Source organism: Amphiura filiformis, chromosome 4 (assembly GCF_039555335.1).
Source record: "Amphiura filiformis chromosome 4, Afil_fr2py, whole genome shotgun sequence".
NCBI lineage: Eukaryota > Metazoa > Echinodermata > Ophiuroidea > Amphilepidida > Amphiuridae > Amphiura > Amphiura filiformis.
The window spans coordinates 45,917,112-45,933,828 of NC_092631.1; the positions used below are offsets into that span (position 1 = coordinate 45,917,112).

At 35.7% G+C, this 16,717-nt stretch overlaps 1 protein-coding gene across 1 annotated transcript in view; it reads right to left on the minus strand.

Annotated features, from left to right (window-relative positions):
* Positions 1–337: 337 nt before the first annotated feature.
* Positions 338–16,717, minus strand: part of LOC140150219 (testis-expressed protein 10 homolog) — a 50,662-nt gene continuing 34,282 nt past the window's right edge. Inside the window, exons 8-17 of the mRNA XM_072172224.1 lie at positions 16,280–16,421; positions 13,222–13,443; positions 12,794–12,948; positions 8,677–8,854; positions 8,128–8,189; positions 6,327–6,448; positions 4,231–4,311; positions 2,841–3,117; positions 2,256–2,383; positions 338–1,374 (exon numbers count right to left, since the gene is read on the minus strand). Of these exons, the coding sequence (XP_072028325.1) occupies positions 1,285–1,374; positions 2,256–2,383; positions 2,841–3,117; positions 4,231–4,311; positions 6,327–6,448; positions 8,128–8,189; positions 8,677–8,854; positions 12,794–12,948; positions 13,222–13,443; positions 16,280–16,421 (1,457 nt within the window). The 3' untranslated portion in view covers positions 338–1,284. The remainder of the gene's footprint in view (positions 1,375–2,255; positions 2,384–2,840; positions 3,118–4,230; positions 4,312–6,326; positions 6,449–8,127; positions 8,190–8,676; positions 8,855–12,793; positions 12,949–13,221; positions 13,444–16,279; positions 16,422–16,717) is intronic.

Below are 16,717 nucleotides of genomic sequence, written 5' to 3' on the forward strand. Positions count from 1 at the left end.
GTATACATTATTTACTGTATCTGCATTTTCAAGTTTTTTAGATTGTTTTGTTTTTGTTTGGTGTTTTTTAGCTTAAAGCGTATTAAACCAATACTGTTTCATTTATAGTCACTGAGATAAAAAAAATTATTCAATGCTATTGTTATGCATTGAATTAATCCCCTTATAGCTTGTACTCATTAAGACTGTTTCTTGTCACTGGAAAATGATTTCAATGTACATGTTGTTCGTTATTCATTGACATCATTATATTCACCGCGGTGCATTAACTCACATTTTGTGGTTCAATATAGCACATGTTGAAACTACCGATTTAAATCAAATAAACGCCCGAGCGTTACATTTTCCCAAGAGGGGCGTTTATTCAAGGTCAATTTTAGAACGATAATTCCCGTTAAAATCATTAGGTAAACTTAAAACTCATGCTAAAATGACGAACTATGAACTAGAAACACTGACTTCTGCTTCACTTTGGGGTTTCCAATTGAGATTTTCGCCAAAAAGTAACGCTATTATCGACCATGTGAGCAACTTGGTAAGCTTACTACACAAGATATAGCATGGAAATATCAGCATTTTTGAAACATCTTGGTTGAAAAAAGTGGTGGGGGCGTTTATTTGAGGGGGGGCGACTATTTAACGAAATACGGTATACAAAAAGCAGAGGTGGTAAGTATTTGTCATAAGCAGATAATAATTAATGAAATACCGTAGCCATCTTCCAATATGTGATACATTGATTCAAAAGTTGAATGGACATCGAGAGAGTAGTTTTCCCCAGCTGCTCCAAGAAATGATCAACAAGAATAAATATGTCAATATGATCATGAAAGCTTGTGTTTTTATAAACAGCTCAAGTAGTTCCTTCAGTAAGTGTACGTTAGCCTATCATAGCACCATCTTCTAGAATATAATACAATAAGCATGATTTCCAAATTTACCTACTTTGCTGGCACATCTTTTCTTGTCTTTGGCAACAAATCTGATCTACATCTGGACTTTATCCTCTGAATAAACGGATACCCACATGTCATCAGAGTTGGTTAAAACCAAATAGGAATTTAATATATTTTTGTAGGGTGACACTACCAGCATATTTATTGCTGAGGTAAACATTATACATAACCATTACAAACATACAAGCTGGATAAAGTGTGGAATAAATTGTCTCCAGCAACCAATGGCATACCATCATCTGATGAGGAAATGTCACTTTAGTCTCCATTCCACTTATTACAATCAATGAGGTTACCTTATCTCATTGCTTATGAAACGACCCTGTTTTCACCTGTCCAGTTGATTCAGAACAAGTCCTGTTTCATACTTGAATTCTGCAAGCCATCTTGTCTCCAATGAAGCCAATGAAGGATGTTTCTGTGAAAAGAAATAATATAATAAAAGCACAATTTGACTATAGAATTAACAGATGGGTTTGGTATATGAAGCAGTAGCTGCACTATCATTTTCTTTCGCTTGACCCAAAGGCTGACAGTAGACTTGTTCATCCGATTGTTGGGAATGGCCTTTTTTTTCTTGTTCTTTATCTTCAAATGTGTTTCTCACTTCTCTTTCCATATAGGCCAGCATACTTATATAGGCTTTTTAACATGGCTTGAGTATTTTGTTTGAGCATGGTCCCATCAGAATTTAAGTGTGTCTCCACACAAAGCAACCGTTTAAAACAAACAAACAAGAATGGGGGTAAGATCATTTCAGGGGGACTCCCAAAATTTGCTTACATTTGGGCATCTTGTTACCCTCAAAAGGCGGAATATCCCTGATTTCTTATTTTGACTGGTACAGCTGGGGGAAAGCCATAGATTTGAGAGGTTCCCTCACTCCCCCCCAGTGCCACAACTGATTTGAAGTTGATTCTTATGGGGTTTGTGACCAGCACAGCATTTTTATTTCATTTTTGGAGTACATTTTGAGCTAATACATGCATATTAGATTTTAAGAGTACATTTTGATCTACTACATGCATAGCGTTTTAAATCTCTGGGAAATATCTGATTTTTTGTTCATTAAAAAAGGTGTGCATCTTTAATCATATTTTAATCAAAAACCAATATGCAGGAGCTCAAAAGGTTTAATTATTATGCCTGACCCACTATCTATGGAAAAGCAAGATCACCCACTTGTGACATTTTGTGAGTAGATCAAACAAACTAATGCATAATGCCATGTACCAAATACTCTAATAAACCAAATATTTGATATCAAGGATATATGGAAGTGACATTGTTTCTACTTACTAGAATAGTTTGAACAGTATCCTGCAATTGTTCATTACACCTGTGTATGCAATTCATCATAGAATCTGTCTGTATTAGTCTGGTTAGCATGGTACAAATGCTTTCCAATTCATCCACATTATCTAAATCTGAAGAGAACAGAGCAATACAAAAAGTTTACAGCAAAAGAGCTTAGACTTGCAGAGTTTGGACTCTTTGCATGTCACTCATGATGTGTTGTACTGATAAAACACCCTAAGCACTAAATTATCAACCCTTTGTAACATTCAAGCTTAAAAGACGCTAAATATTGTTCAATTTTGGGCATTTGCCGATTGATACCGGAAGTATACTATTTCGGTCTCCATGCATGACAATTCAATAAGGTGGATTTACCACAACATTTTGCGCTGGGGTATTCAGAGTAGGGACTCTTTTCATCCGATATCTTTCGTTAAAGTAGGACATTTTTTATCCTCATACATATTGTCATCAGACCAGCATCAGGATAAAAACTATTACTCTAAGCCTGATCTGACAGAACTCTAATCCCAATTCTAAAAACTTGCAAAGAAATTGTGAGAACAAATAAATATCATTTCTTACCTGGAACACATTTGACACATTCCTGACATAACTTTTCCCATAACACCAGTCTCTGTGATACCAGATTGACAGCTGCACACCATAGGGCCTCCTCCCAGCCATGCTCCTCATTTCCAATCACATGACTCCCTACTACAGTACTTGTTAGAACAGCTAAACAGCAGTTGGTTAGTTTGTTGGTGAAATCATCCCTCCACTGATTGGATGATGTGCTTATGGTGCTGCATGTGTTGAGTATGGCATAGATTGTGGTGTAAGGGAGTGTATGGTATGTTGTCTGGAAAAAGGGAATACATACTTGAATCAATGCACCATCAAATTAACCATAGAATTCCATCTACAAGCATATATGTGACCCCTCGGCACAACTGAGCCCGGATGTCGCCAGTGCCACTATTGAGATATGCTCCATCGAACTTAACAATAAACAATAGGAAACAAAGGATTTATTGACTGTTTTATTGATTTTCACTACTTAAATGTCAAGTACTATAGACATGATATACATCATTTTAAAGCTAATTTCAAGCAGAATATTTTGGTTGAATATCTCAAAAATGATGATTGGCGACTTCAGGGCTCAGTTGTGCCGAGGGGTCACATATGCTATAAGTACAGTAATATTTGTTTATACAGTCACCTGTATCAATATAGTTGCTCAAACTCCAAATAATTTTATTGTGGAGGAGTCTGCCTTTTAGAAGCACATATGCTTATAGACTAGAATTCTATGGTGCCTTATTTCCACAAATGATAACATAATACATCTCAAAATTCATCAATCATAATTTCATCCTTCGAAATTCATTTTACACATTCTCAGCATTCTAGTTAAGTAATGTCAAAACATCAGATATATTCATCTAATCTTTTAAAATTCCTTTCAGAAATAATCTGTTTTACAAAGCTAATGTTCATTACAAATTTTGTTAAGTATTTAATGTTTGTTGAAATTTGTGATTGCTCATATTAAGGTACATCTTTTCATAAACTTCAATTTGTGTTGCTTTACATGAGTTTATTACTATGATGTCAACTCTGACATCAGTGGCTACAATAGTTCTGTACCAACTCCCAAGTTAGTTTACTGTTGGATACATCAAACATGATTACAGACAATTCTTCTGATTGGTATACTTCAGCTATACATGGGGTAAACAGCCTTGACAATGATAATTAAGTGATTTTAACAAACGAAACTGAGGTCAAAAGAATTTCACAAAACATGTGCTATCCGTTTTTGATCACATGCATATCGATGTCAAAAATATACCCCCATCTTCGGTTGCGGTTGAAGTGTGCCAATTAAAAGATGTAGAGTACATTTTCTTCTTTACAATATTGAGCTAAACTATCAAAGCTTCAAAATATTTTTCCTAAATCAACATACCAAAATATTCATCATAGCATTCTGCAAAGATCCCCACATATGTTGGTTGCTGCTTAACACATCATAACACATGCATACAGTCTGAAAAATAAACACACATAAAAAAGTATCTTTACTTCCATTCTTCAGCTAATTGGGCTAATTCACAAAGTTTTCTTATTACTCATTTGCAATTAAAATTACTTCTCTGTTGGTCTCAAGTAATACATACCTAGCGCTAGTGTTTTGAGTGCAACAAAAAGGCATCCTTACTGCCCCTTCCACTGCTTTCAAACAATCAGTGTAGTGACACTATTATAAGAGAACTCAAACTGGCCATAGTTGCTGTAGACCTGATCAAAATTAGGCAATGTTTTGATCAGTAACCTACACCATGGTATGCAAATGGTACTCCTCACGTAAGATTAAATTGAACTCAAGACAGGCACTTCACTTGGGAGTCCTAATAAATTCATATGTCATGTCTGAAGGCTGACATCTTGAAAATCCTGCGAGGTGCTGATTAGATCAAGTTTAGTGGTAATGGGTGTGAAGCACTCCACCAAAAATGATACTGGGAAAGGTATTGTCCTACAAATTGTAGGACAATGGCATATGACTGCCTCCTTTTCAAAAACATCTTGCTCTCAATTCATTTTCACCACCATATTACACATACACCATATTTTAATCCAACTGAATGCACAGGTTGTGTTAAAGTGATATTATGATGTCTGTGAAGATACTGCATATTTACTGGTACATGTACATGTACAGTCTGTCCACATAGAAGTACAAACCAAATCTGTGGCATCTGGGGTCGATGCTTTGCGTCACACGCAAACGCGACGCGATGTGTAAAGAGCGTGGTGCGCTCGGCAAGTACAAATCGCGCAGCCCACGAACGAACTACCCCCATTCACGCTGTACGAAGTTAGAATTAAAGGAGCCAGTTAGCACGCCAGGCACCACTAAGCATGCAAAGTGCATAGCATCGGACTTTTGGTGATCCCTGTATCTTTTTTTATCGTGTCAGGCAGGAGCACGCCGCTCATTAAATATTCATGAGCCCAACACGTCACAAACACGTGGTCTTATTCGGCCGATCAGAATCGTTGCAATTGACCCGACATGGTTTTCTGAATGGATTTTTGACCTTACTGGGCTCAAACATATGCATATTCATTGATTTTGTAAAATTCAAGATGGCTGCTCGGCTCTGGCGAAAACAGAATGAAAATCAATGGTTCCGTTCGGAAAATATTGCCGTTTGAAAATTGACTTTTTTCTGGCGTCAAACGAGCAAAAATTTCGATGACTGAAGATACTCAAATTTCATTTATCTGTAATTTTGGTTATAATTTTTTGTTGGACATGAAATATTTTTTCTGACTTGGCTGGAAGCTTATTTCAAGTGGTCATGATGGATTTTACTACGGAGGACCCAGTTTTACAACGGAGACGGACAATATGCACGAGCTGTTTTTTACCAAATTTTACAAAAATTTCACCGATCCTACGCACACGATTCGTCAGTTCTGTGCACGTGATGTCATGCAGTGGGTGCGTGGGACAGTGCTAGGAAATTTGCATAATTTTAACTTGGTAAGAAGTTTGATTGTGCAGCCGTTGGCGCGCCAAAGAATCATTGCACTGAAATAGTTATTCTCATACCTCCACATAAGAAAATCCATATTAATTTCATCCCACGGTACTCCGCACCATTTCATATTACTCATCCTTGTCACTACTTATCACAGTAAAGGAGATCTAAACAAGCTAACAGACACATTGCAGATATGATTTATCACACATAAAATAACAGCCTACTTATATCAGCCTGTACCTGTGTGTTCAGTTACAGGGAGGTATATAGCAAGATCAAGTTGCAAGGACCAGTGAATAGAGATACAAAGATACTTGCTTCACCTATGATGAGAAATTAGCCCTCTCTGTTTTCATGTTTGTACCTGATTTAACACTGTAGTAGTGTACCTGTGTGTTCAGTTACTGGGAGGTAGCAAGACTTTTAGTTGTCGGGACCAGTGAATAGCGATAAAGAAACACTTGCTTCACTTATGACGACAACTTGGCCCTCTCAGTTGTCATAGTCATACCTGATTTAACACTGTATGCCTGCTTAATAAATCAGTTGACTGTTGATCCAATTTGAAACAAGAAATGTGTCCATTCCTATCTTCTGCAACTTGCTGCTTAGCTAACTCAGACTTTGAACAACCTGTAAATAAGAATAATAATTTTTGTTTAGTATTTTAACAACAATAACTTTTATTATGGGATGAATTAAAAGAATCCATTCTTCAACCAAATTAGCACCCTGAGCATTTAAGTTATTTATTATTTTCAATACATATGTAGAATTGTAGATCAGATTCAGAATTCTAAAGGAATTATTTAACACAGGAGACAACCATCACGGGTCACAGATCAGATACTTTCCTGTAATTTTATCATATAAAAACAATATTTTGTGCTACAAGTGCACTGAAATTAGATCAGAATTGGCTAGCATGCCCAGCTTCAAATCACTACCAGGTATCAAACAAATCACAGTCTCTACAATCCCGGTCATAAGTAGTTGGAACACTTGTGTGAAAGTAGGATTATTTTAAGCCATATTTTAATTATACTTGACATAAAATTCCTTGGTGTACTAATAGACGAATGTCTCACTTGGAAATGTCACATTGATTGTGTATCTAAAACTATATCAAGAAATGTCAGTATCATGAATAAATTGAAACATTTTGTTCCAAATCGTATTTTATATACACTTTATTGTACATTAATATTGCCTTACTTGAATTATGGAATACTTTTATGGGGAAATATACATGTAAAGCTTACTTAAATAAAATTGTAAAAATTCAAAAATGGGCTATAAGAACTGTGGCAAACGGTCACTATAGAGATCACACAACGCCAGTTTGCTAATTATAACGTATCTTCAACCTTTAAAAAGGTTGAAGATATGTACACACTGGAATTAGGTACATTCATGTACAGGTACTCCATAAATGAGCTGCCCTGTTCATTTGATAATTATTTAACTAAATGTTCTGACATACATGACTACAAGACAAGATATGTAAATGACCTAAATTTAACCCAACAATAAGAAAGTCTTTTCTGATCATGCCATACGTACAAGAGGTCCCATTCTTTGGAATTCTTTAGATAAAAATCTGAAAGCTTCAAAATCTGTCAAACATTTCCGCAATGAATTTAAAAAAAAACTTATTTCTCAATATAATTAATCTTTTCCGTGAGCACGTCCCCGTCCCTTGTCTTGTCTTTTGGTTATGTTTGGTAAAGTTACTTTTTATTTTTTGTGCTAATTTTCATTTGATTTTAGGGAAAGGCTAACTTTCATGTAATGTAATGTAATGTAATGATTTTATGGAAATAAAATATGAATGAATGAATGAAAAACATATTGAAATTTAGCTTTCTTTGGTATAAAGGTATGAACTGTTTCCTACCACTACAGCCCTCCCCTTGTCCTCCAATCAATGTTGAGTATCTCTAAGGGTGCATGACCACACAAACAACTGGCAACATTGACCAGGGTTATGGGGGGCATATTTGAAGTACCCGTATCAAAGTGTTCCAACCATTTTGGCCAAGATTGCAAAAGCTGAATTGCTATCAATGTTTGATCCCAGTGATCTGTGTCTTGATCACTATGGCTGCTAGAGTATAAGGCTTTGCACATTTGGAAAGTAAAACATATTTGCATATTATTCAACAAACAAATAGACTTTACTTACAATATGGAATCTTCTGTGCAAATATTCAACACATTGCAAACATCTGGACTGTGTTACTGTTTGGGGCAAATAAGACCTATAACAAGGAAATATTTAACATTTCTACTGTACATTCTTATAATCTTACCTATGTTGACAGAGAAGAGAAAACTGTAAAACAGTTGACTGAATGATCTATGTGATGACACCCTATAAAATGATAAATTAAACATATTGATGGTCAATCATTTTTATTGTATAATGACTACGAAGTCATACCGGCCAACATTTGAAACTCAGAAACCGGGACACTCCCAGTCATGATTTTTATATCCGATTGGCACACTCTCCATAACAGAGATACTATTCTTTTTCACTCAAAAAACCTGAAACTGGTGAGATAAACCTGAAAAAGCATGCGAATGCAGGTTAAAACGCCCCAAAAAGGGCTGAAAATAAATACAAATGCGGGAATTTGGACTCGCAAAAAACCTGAATTCAGACTAAAACCTGAAAAGTGGCATCTCTGCCAAAATGCAAAATTCTTTCCCTGACATGATTCAGAAATTCTCAAGCTCCACAGTTGCTTCATTCCATACAGTATCATTTCTACTATATATATCCCAAACTGGACTATATCTCTTCTTTTTAAAATATATTTCAGTATCATAACGGTTAATGACAATATCACACTTACCAAATGGTCAAAGTATGCAGTAAATAAGTCATACTGTCTACGGCCAGTCTACTATCATGGCAACACAGAGCTAGTTCTTTCCAGATATCAACATTGATTTCCTTTACATAATGCAGCAATTCTACCACCTTGCGCTGTAGGTGTGGTGGGACTCGCAACAAAATTCCACTCTTTGAATCTGAAAAAAAAATCATAGTGGTTACATATAATGTGATGAAACATAATAGGTCAATACCAAAATGTACTTGTGTAGAAATAATTGGGGTCATTTAGAGACTTGCGTAAATACAAACAATCTCATCAATATTTGCACTGCTCGAGATCTTGCCCATAATGCTCCTCTTGTGCGTTTCGCAACCTGGAACGCCCAATCTATAAATGCCAAAAATAAATCTACTGCGTTATGTGACTTGGTTATCACACATCAACTTGATATTTTGGCAATAACAGAAACGTGGCTTACGGAGGATGAAAGAGACAATAAATCACTTGTAGATATCAGAAACAATCTCCCAAATTACAATTTCTACCATTACCCTCATCTTCATGGTAGAGCAGGTGGTGTAGGCATTCTTGCTAGACATGGTCTTCAGGTTTAAACTTAACGACCCCATCAGATTTACATCTTCTGAACATATGGACATGCGCATCACCTCATCATCGTCTATGTTCCGCCTTATTGTCATCTATAGGTCTCCTCCAAGTAAAGAGAACAAGTTGACTGATCTTATGTTTCTTGATGACTTCCCATCACTACTGGAGTCTATACTTCCATCATCATCGTTGTTGATTACTGGTGACTTTAATGTGCATGTGAACAATCCTGAAGATCCATTATCTGCAAACTTCCTTGATATTCTCAATCTGCATGATCTGAACCAGCATGTTTGCTCTCCGACACATAAACAGACATGCCAACTTTGAAATCCAGATTTCCGTACTCAGAAGAACAAAAATCCGTATTTTGCACCCTAAAACCATATTTTAAAAAATGTACCTTTTGCATACCTGCCAACCCCAGAAACCCCAAAAGTAGAACACATAATTGCGAGGGAGCAATTGTGCGACCAAGCACATAACGGCCAGGGCCAGGGGTCCACCTTACGAATTTGCAATCAAATTGGGCAATACCAAAGAACCATTCCATCAAAGTAATAAATCAATACAGAAAGATGCTTCCTTTACGAGTTATCACTCATTGAAAGTGCTACTTTGCTATACTTTACATCAGGCTTCCTCAAATAGATTTGTTGAAGCGCCACATGAAATTTAAAAAAAAACTGCAAAGCGCCACTCAATGGCTGCGAAGTCGCCGGGTGAGTCCCCTCTGAAGCTATCGATTTTTTTTTTTAATTTGAGGTGCAAATGACGCCATTTGGTGCAACATTTTGTAGTATTTTAGCCTGTCTTTACAAGGATAACATGGGAATCGCATTGTTTATTTATTTTTTAAATCTAAACGCGCCGCTGCCACTGGAAGCCACGGCGCGCCACATGTGATGCAAGGCCGCTATTTGCGGAGCCCTGCTTTACATGGAAAGCGGCCATCTTAAAGTCGTCATATTTCCTTAATTACATGACTGATCAAGCTGATTGTCGGATATGTGATGCACAATTAAAAAATAATTATTAAAAGATTTGGTGACCTCAGTCAACCTTTGACCTTGTATGTGACCTTTGACCTCACGAAATTGGGTAAAGTATGTAAACCAAACAAATTGACAGTTCTTGAAACATTGGGTTTTGTTACTTCTAATGTTGTTAGAAGTATGCTTTGTTAAATCTTTCAAGTTCAGAAAATCATTGATCATCATCTGAATCATCATTATAGTATCAGTCGGTAGGCCTAACATCGGGCTTTGTTTATGTTTTCAAATAAAAAATTAAACAATTTAATGCCAATGTCAATTAGAAGACTGTACTGGGTATAGCAGTTATCTATGCATGGTTAAAGAAAAATATCAAAAATATTAATGTGCCACTGGGTGCACCATTGAGAAAACAAAGTCGGAAAGCATCTTGCAGGCTTATTCTTTTGCAGACCTAAATAGTTAACTAAATACTTCCAGAAGACATAGCATGAGGGGGAGCAGTTAGATGAAGATGCTTAATAAAAAATATTAATGTGCATGAAAAATCCGCAAGTCGGGAGAAAATTCTTTTGGAAACCATCTTGTACAATGTATAGGCCTATAAATATTTCTTTAATGTGCATGCATCTTGCGAAAGTCGGAAGTAAAAGGAGGTCGGAAACCTTCTTGTAGGCTTATTCTTTTGCACCAATAGAGCTAAATAGTTAACTAAATACCTTCAGAAGACATAGCATTAGGTGGCTAATAAAAAATATTAATGTGCATGAAAAATCTGCAAGTCAGAAGAAAATTATTTCGGAAACCATCTTGTAGGCCTATTAAATATTTGTTTAATGTGCATGCATGATGCGAAAGTCAGAAGTAAAAGGAGGTCGGAAACCTTCTTGTAGGCTTATTCTTTTTCACCAATAGAGCTAAATAGTTAACTAAATACCTTCAGAAGACATAGCATTAGGTGGCTAATAAAAAATATTAATGTGCATGAAAAATCTGCAAGTCAGAAGAAAATTATTTCGGAAACCATCTTGTAGGCCTATTAAATATGTGTTTAATGTGCATGCATGATGCGAAAGTCGGAAGTAAAAGGAGGTCGGAAACCTTCTTGTAGGCTTATTCTTTTGCACCAATAGAGCTAAATAGTTAACTAAATACCTTCAGAAGACATAGCATTAGGTGGTTAATAAAAATTATTAATGTGCATGAAAAATCTGCAAGTCAGAAGAATATTATTTCGGAAAGCATCTTGTAGGCCTATTATATAATAATTTTTTAATGTGCATGCATGATCGAAAGTTGAGAGAAAAACGATGTAGTTAACCACTTGAACAGATCAAGAAAGTGGTCAAATGATACCAGTAATTCAGTCGGTAGTCTAATCTTGCAACTGTTTATCTTTTTAAGACACAACATTTTATTATTTTGTTCAAAATTCTGGAATTCCGTATTTTTTTGGAGGTGACCGTACTACCGTATTTTTCACGTTTTACCGTACTAAATACGGTGAAACCGTACTAGTTGGCATGTCTGCATAAAAAGGTCATAAACTGGACCTTCTTGTAACTCGTAAAACAAATGAACTTGGCACTTATGTATCTGTGCACCGTGGTTTGCCATCTGATCATTCTGCTGTGAAATGCTTAGTGCAGATTGTTCGCCCACCTGCATCCAGACAACGCGTTCATAGCCATCAAGTGCGTCAAGTTGACATTGGCATGATACGGAAGGACATCAGCTCAGCGTTATTACCAAACTCTGACACTTCAGACACTTCAAATAACATCTTGAAGGTTGACATTTTTACCAATCAGTTGAACTCCAATCTTTGTAAAATCATTGATAGCCATGCTCCTGTTACTGAGCGTACAGTGATTCAGCGCCAACACGCTCCATGTTACTGCGATGCACTCCGAAATGCTAAGCAGGAAAAGCGTCGCCGAGAACTGAAGTATAAAACCACTGGTCTTACTGTCCATAGAGAACTTTACAAAGAGCAGTGTGAAACCTACCAGGATCTTCTCAACTCTGCCAAGACAACGTATCACCGTGACCAAATAAGTGATGCTGAGCCACGTGATTTATTTTGTGTTGTTGATACGCTCACAAAGCCTCACAAAGTCCATTAGTACATTACCAGCTCACGATGACCCAAAACATCTTTCTGATCGTTTTGCTGACTACTTCCATCATAAGATCAGTAGCCTTCGTGACCGCCTTGATACCTCTTCCAACTCAGTTATCAGCATTGAATCTAATGGTACTTGCTCCAGCTCCTTTGATAGTTTCCATTCAGTATCTGAAGAGGAAGTTTTGAAGATTATAAAGTCTTTTCATATTACATCTTGCAAGTTGGACCCTCTGCCTGTTTCCATCACGAAGGAATGTATTGATGAGATGTTGCCGGATGTTGCTGGATATTGTCTAGATGCAGCTTGTAGTAGGATATCAACAGCAGTCTGTATGCTATCAATGTTACCATCGTGTACTTGTAATAGGAATGAAGGCAGGCTTGATAACCACTGACTTACCTATAAGAGACATGATGTGTTCTTGTATTGTACTCAAGGCTGTTGGATATTGTCTAGATGCAGCTTGTAGTAGGATATCAACAGCAGTCTGTATGCTATCAATGTTACCGTCTTGTACTTGTAATAGGAATGAAGGCAGCCTTGATAACCACTGACTTACCTATAAGAGACATGATGTGTTCTTGTATTGTATTCAAGGTTGTTGGATATTGTCTAGATGCAGCTTGTAGTAGGATATCAACAGCAGTCTGTATGCTATCAATGTTACCATCTTGTACTTGTAATAGGAATGAAGGCAGGCTTGATAACCACTGACTTACCTATAAGAGACATGATGTGTTCTTGTATTGTACTCAAGGCTGTTGGATATTGTCTAGATGCAGCTTGTAGTAGGATATCAACAGCAGTCTGTATGCTATCAATGTTACCATCTTGTACTTGTAATAGGAATAAAGGCAGGCTTGATAACCACTGACTTACCTATAAGAGACATGATGTGTTCTTGTATTGTATTCAAGGCTGTTGGATATTGTCTAGATGCAGCTTGTAGTAGGATATCAACAGCAGTCTGTATGCTATCAATGTTACCGTCTTGTACTTGTAATAGGAATGAAGGCAGGCTTGATAACCATTGACTTGTAGCTGTACACCTACAGAGAACAATGCAATACAGTGTTATCGTACTTGGTTAATCCCAAAATGTTCCTATAAGGTCACAAATCCTGAAATTATGTCCAGTCACTGTGAGGTTAATTTATCAGTGTTTATTTTTCTGATTGTGATGAAGCAGTGCAAAATATAATTGTAGATTTTTTTTCTCAGACATATACACTGCTTAGCATGTTACGATATAGGTAGGGTACGTGTGGCTCTTGTGGTTTTGAAGTCACATAAAGTTGTTGGTCCCCAGTACAGAAGTTTCATCTCTATCATGTTAGGTGTCAGAGCTATTCATATCAGAAGGGAATCATCCCAGTTCTGATAGCTGCACTCAATTCTAGGTTCTAGGATCATGCATAGTTAGGTAAAACCCGTGCTATAATACTCAATACATTGAAGTACAGCACAACTATAAAAGGGGACTCCTCTTTGGAGGCCGATTTCTCTCTTAAATGTAGACTATAAAATTGCTGCTAAGGTAATAGCAAATAGATTGAAAAAGGTTTTGAGCTCTGTAATTTCAAGTGACCAAACAGGGTTTTTGCCAGACAGATACATCGGTGAAAATGTCAGATTAATTCTAGACATTATTGAGCATACTGATACAAATGATATACCAGGCACACTTTTCTTTATTGATTTTGAGAAAGCGTATGATAAATTAGAGTGGAATTATGTGCAAAAGTGCCTTGATTATTTTGGCTTTGGTAATGATTTGAAAAGATGGATTAAATTATTCTATACACAAATAAGCAGCTGTGTAATAAATAATGGTTATGTTTCAAAATATTTTCAGTTGTCCCGTGGCGTTCGTCAAGCATGCCCATTGAGCTGCTATATTTTTCTTTTATGCGCTGAACTGATGGGTATTGCCATCAGATCCAACGACAACATTAAAGGTATCCAAATTGGTGATGGTAACTGTGTAAAAATTTCCCAATTTGCTGATGATACCACTCTTGTCTTAGATGGTTCAAATGAATCCCTTATGAATGCTATTAATGTTATTGAAAATTTTGGCTCAATTTCTGGTTTAAAATTGAATGCTTCCAAATCTGTTATTTTGAAGATTGGCTCATTACAGAATGATAAAGATCATATGCTTCCAGATAACTATCAATATACAAAAGGTCCTGTAAAATTTCTTGGTATTATGATTTCACTCAACAAGGATGAGCTTATTAACATTAATTTTGAGCCTCAGTTAAAACAGTTAAGTACAATTCTTGATATATGGTCTCAGTGCGATCTTACTCCAATAGGCCGAATCACTATAATTAAGTCTTTAGCTTTGTCACAGCTGACTTACCTCTTTTCCGTCTTACCGACTCCACCGAATACATTCATTAAAAAGATTGAGCAAATTTTATTTAAATTTATTTGGAATGGTAAGCCAGACAAAGTTAATAGAAATGTGTTATACTGTAAAAAAGAGGATGGTGGTATGAATATGACTAATATTTATAACTTCATTGATGCCTTAAAATGTGCTTGGGTTAAAAGGTTTTTAGATGATGAGAATAAAAGTAGTTGGAAATATTTGTTTTCAAATGAATTGTTCAAAGTTGGTGGGGATTGCATTTGGTTGTGTAATCCCAAAAGTCATATTAACTTCAGCTATGACAAAATTTGTAACACCTTTTTGTGTGATGTGTTGAAATCTTGGTTTAAATTAAGGAATATGGATCATGAAAAAACAGATGAAGTTTTATGGTACAATTGTAACATAAGAATTAACCGAAAAACTTTATATTTTAAGTCCTGGAGTAGTAAAGGTGTCAATTTTGTATCTGATTTAATTATTGATGGGCATTGGATGTCATATGAAAATTTCAAAGATAAATATATGATATCAATTGTAATTTCTTAAAGTATCTGAGTGTGATAAATATTATTTCAAAAGCCTTTAAAAGTCAGCTGTTGGAAAGTAAACACAACCGTGAGCTACAGCTGATGTCCCAAATCAAGAATGCAAAGAAAGTTACCTCATTTGCATATCAATTACTTTGTCATACAGTTCATCACCCAGTCCCTAAAGCACAACAGAAGTGGAAGGTTAAATTTGAGGTCAATGATATGAATTGGAATTTGATTTATGCTATGCCATATAGATGTACATTGGATACCAAAACACGGTACTTACAATTTCGTTTTATTCATAGAATCCTTCCAACAAATAAGTTTCTCTATAAAATTGGCTTAATTCATGAGTATAAATGCTCCTTTTGTAAAGAAGAAGAAACCATGAAGCATTTGATGTGGTCATGTAAATTTGCCAAAGCAATGTGGAGTGATATTTTGGCTGGTTGAGAGAATTAAATATTACTGTGAATATTACCTATCGGGAAGTATGTTTTGGTACTTATGATGACAAATATGCCACTTTTTTGAACTTTTTTCTATTATTGACGAAAAGATTTATTTATAAATGTAGAGTTCAAGAAATTAACCCTATCTTTAATGATTTTAAAAATTGGGTTTTTTTCATTGAAAAAGTAGAGAAGGAAATTGCAAATAAAAAAGATACTTATGGTTATCATGTAAAGAAATGGGAACCATTATTAATATTAAGATGAGTTCTGTCCAAAAGATGTCAGAAAAAAAGGTGTTTGTAATAATTTTGGTATCGTGTTTGATGGTTGTTTGTAAACTTGTGTGTTTTATTTTATTTTGTATGCAAATAGAAATATTAAGGTACATTGTATTTACTTTATGATATTATTGTATTTGCATTTTATGTAATGTTTGTGAGTTAAAAATAAAATTAAAATAAAGACCCTCACGGGCTTTGAAAAACAAAAAAAAAGGGGGACTCCTCTTACTTACTGTAATAAGCTACTATTGTTCTTGCTATGTTGTAGTACAGTCAGCTGTGCCAGGTGGTTTAATACCTGCCGCTTATTCTGGCTAAGTAAATGACACTTCTCATAGAGGATACACATCGCTTCAAGAAGCTCTTGTACCATACCTGTATAAATAATAACATATGTGATGTCAAGATAAAGAAGAAAGTATCCTCTTATCCTTACCAAAACTTAATTCTTACTCTAAAATACATGGAACAGATTCCATAGATACAGTTTTATTCCTCTAACCATTACAAGTTGCATTGAAATTGGCTGAATGATACAATATACAGTTAGATACTTTTTGTTTTAAATGGTGCGAACAAAAACTTGGTGAATTGTGCTATCCAACTGGAAGTATACATGTATGTACTTCCTATGGGCATTGTTATACATATCTTCTCATATCAAAACCGCT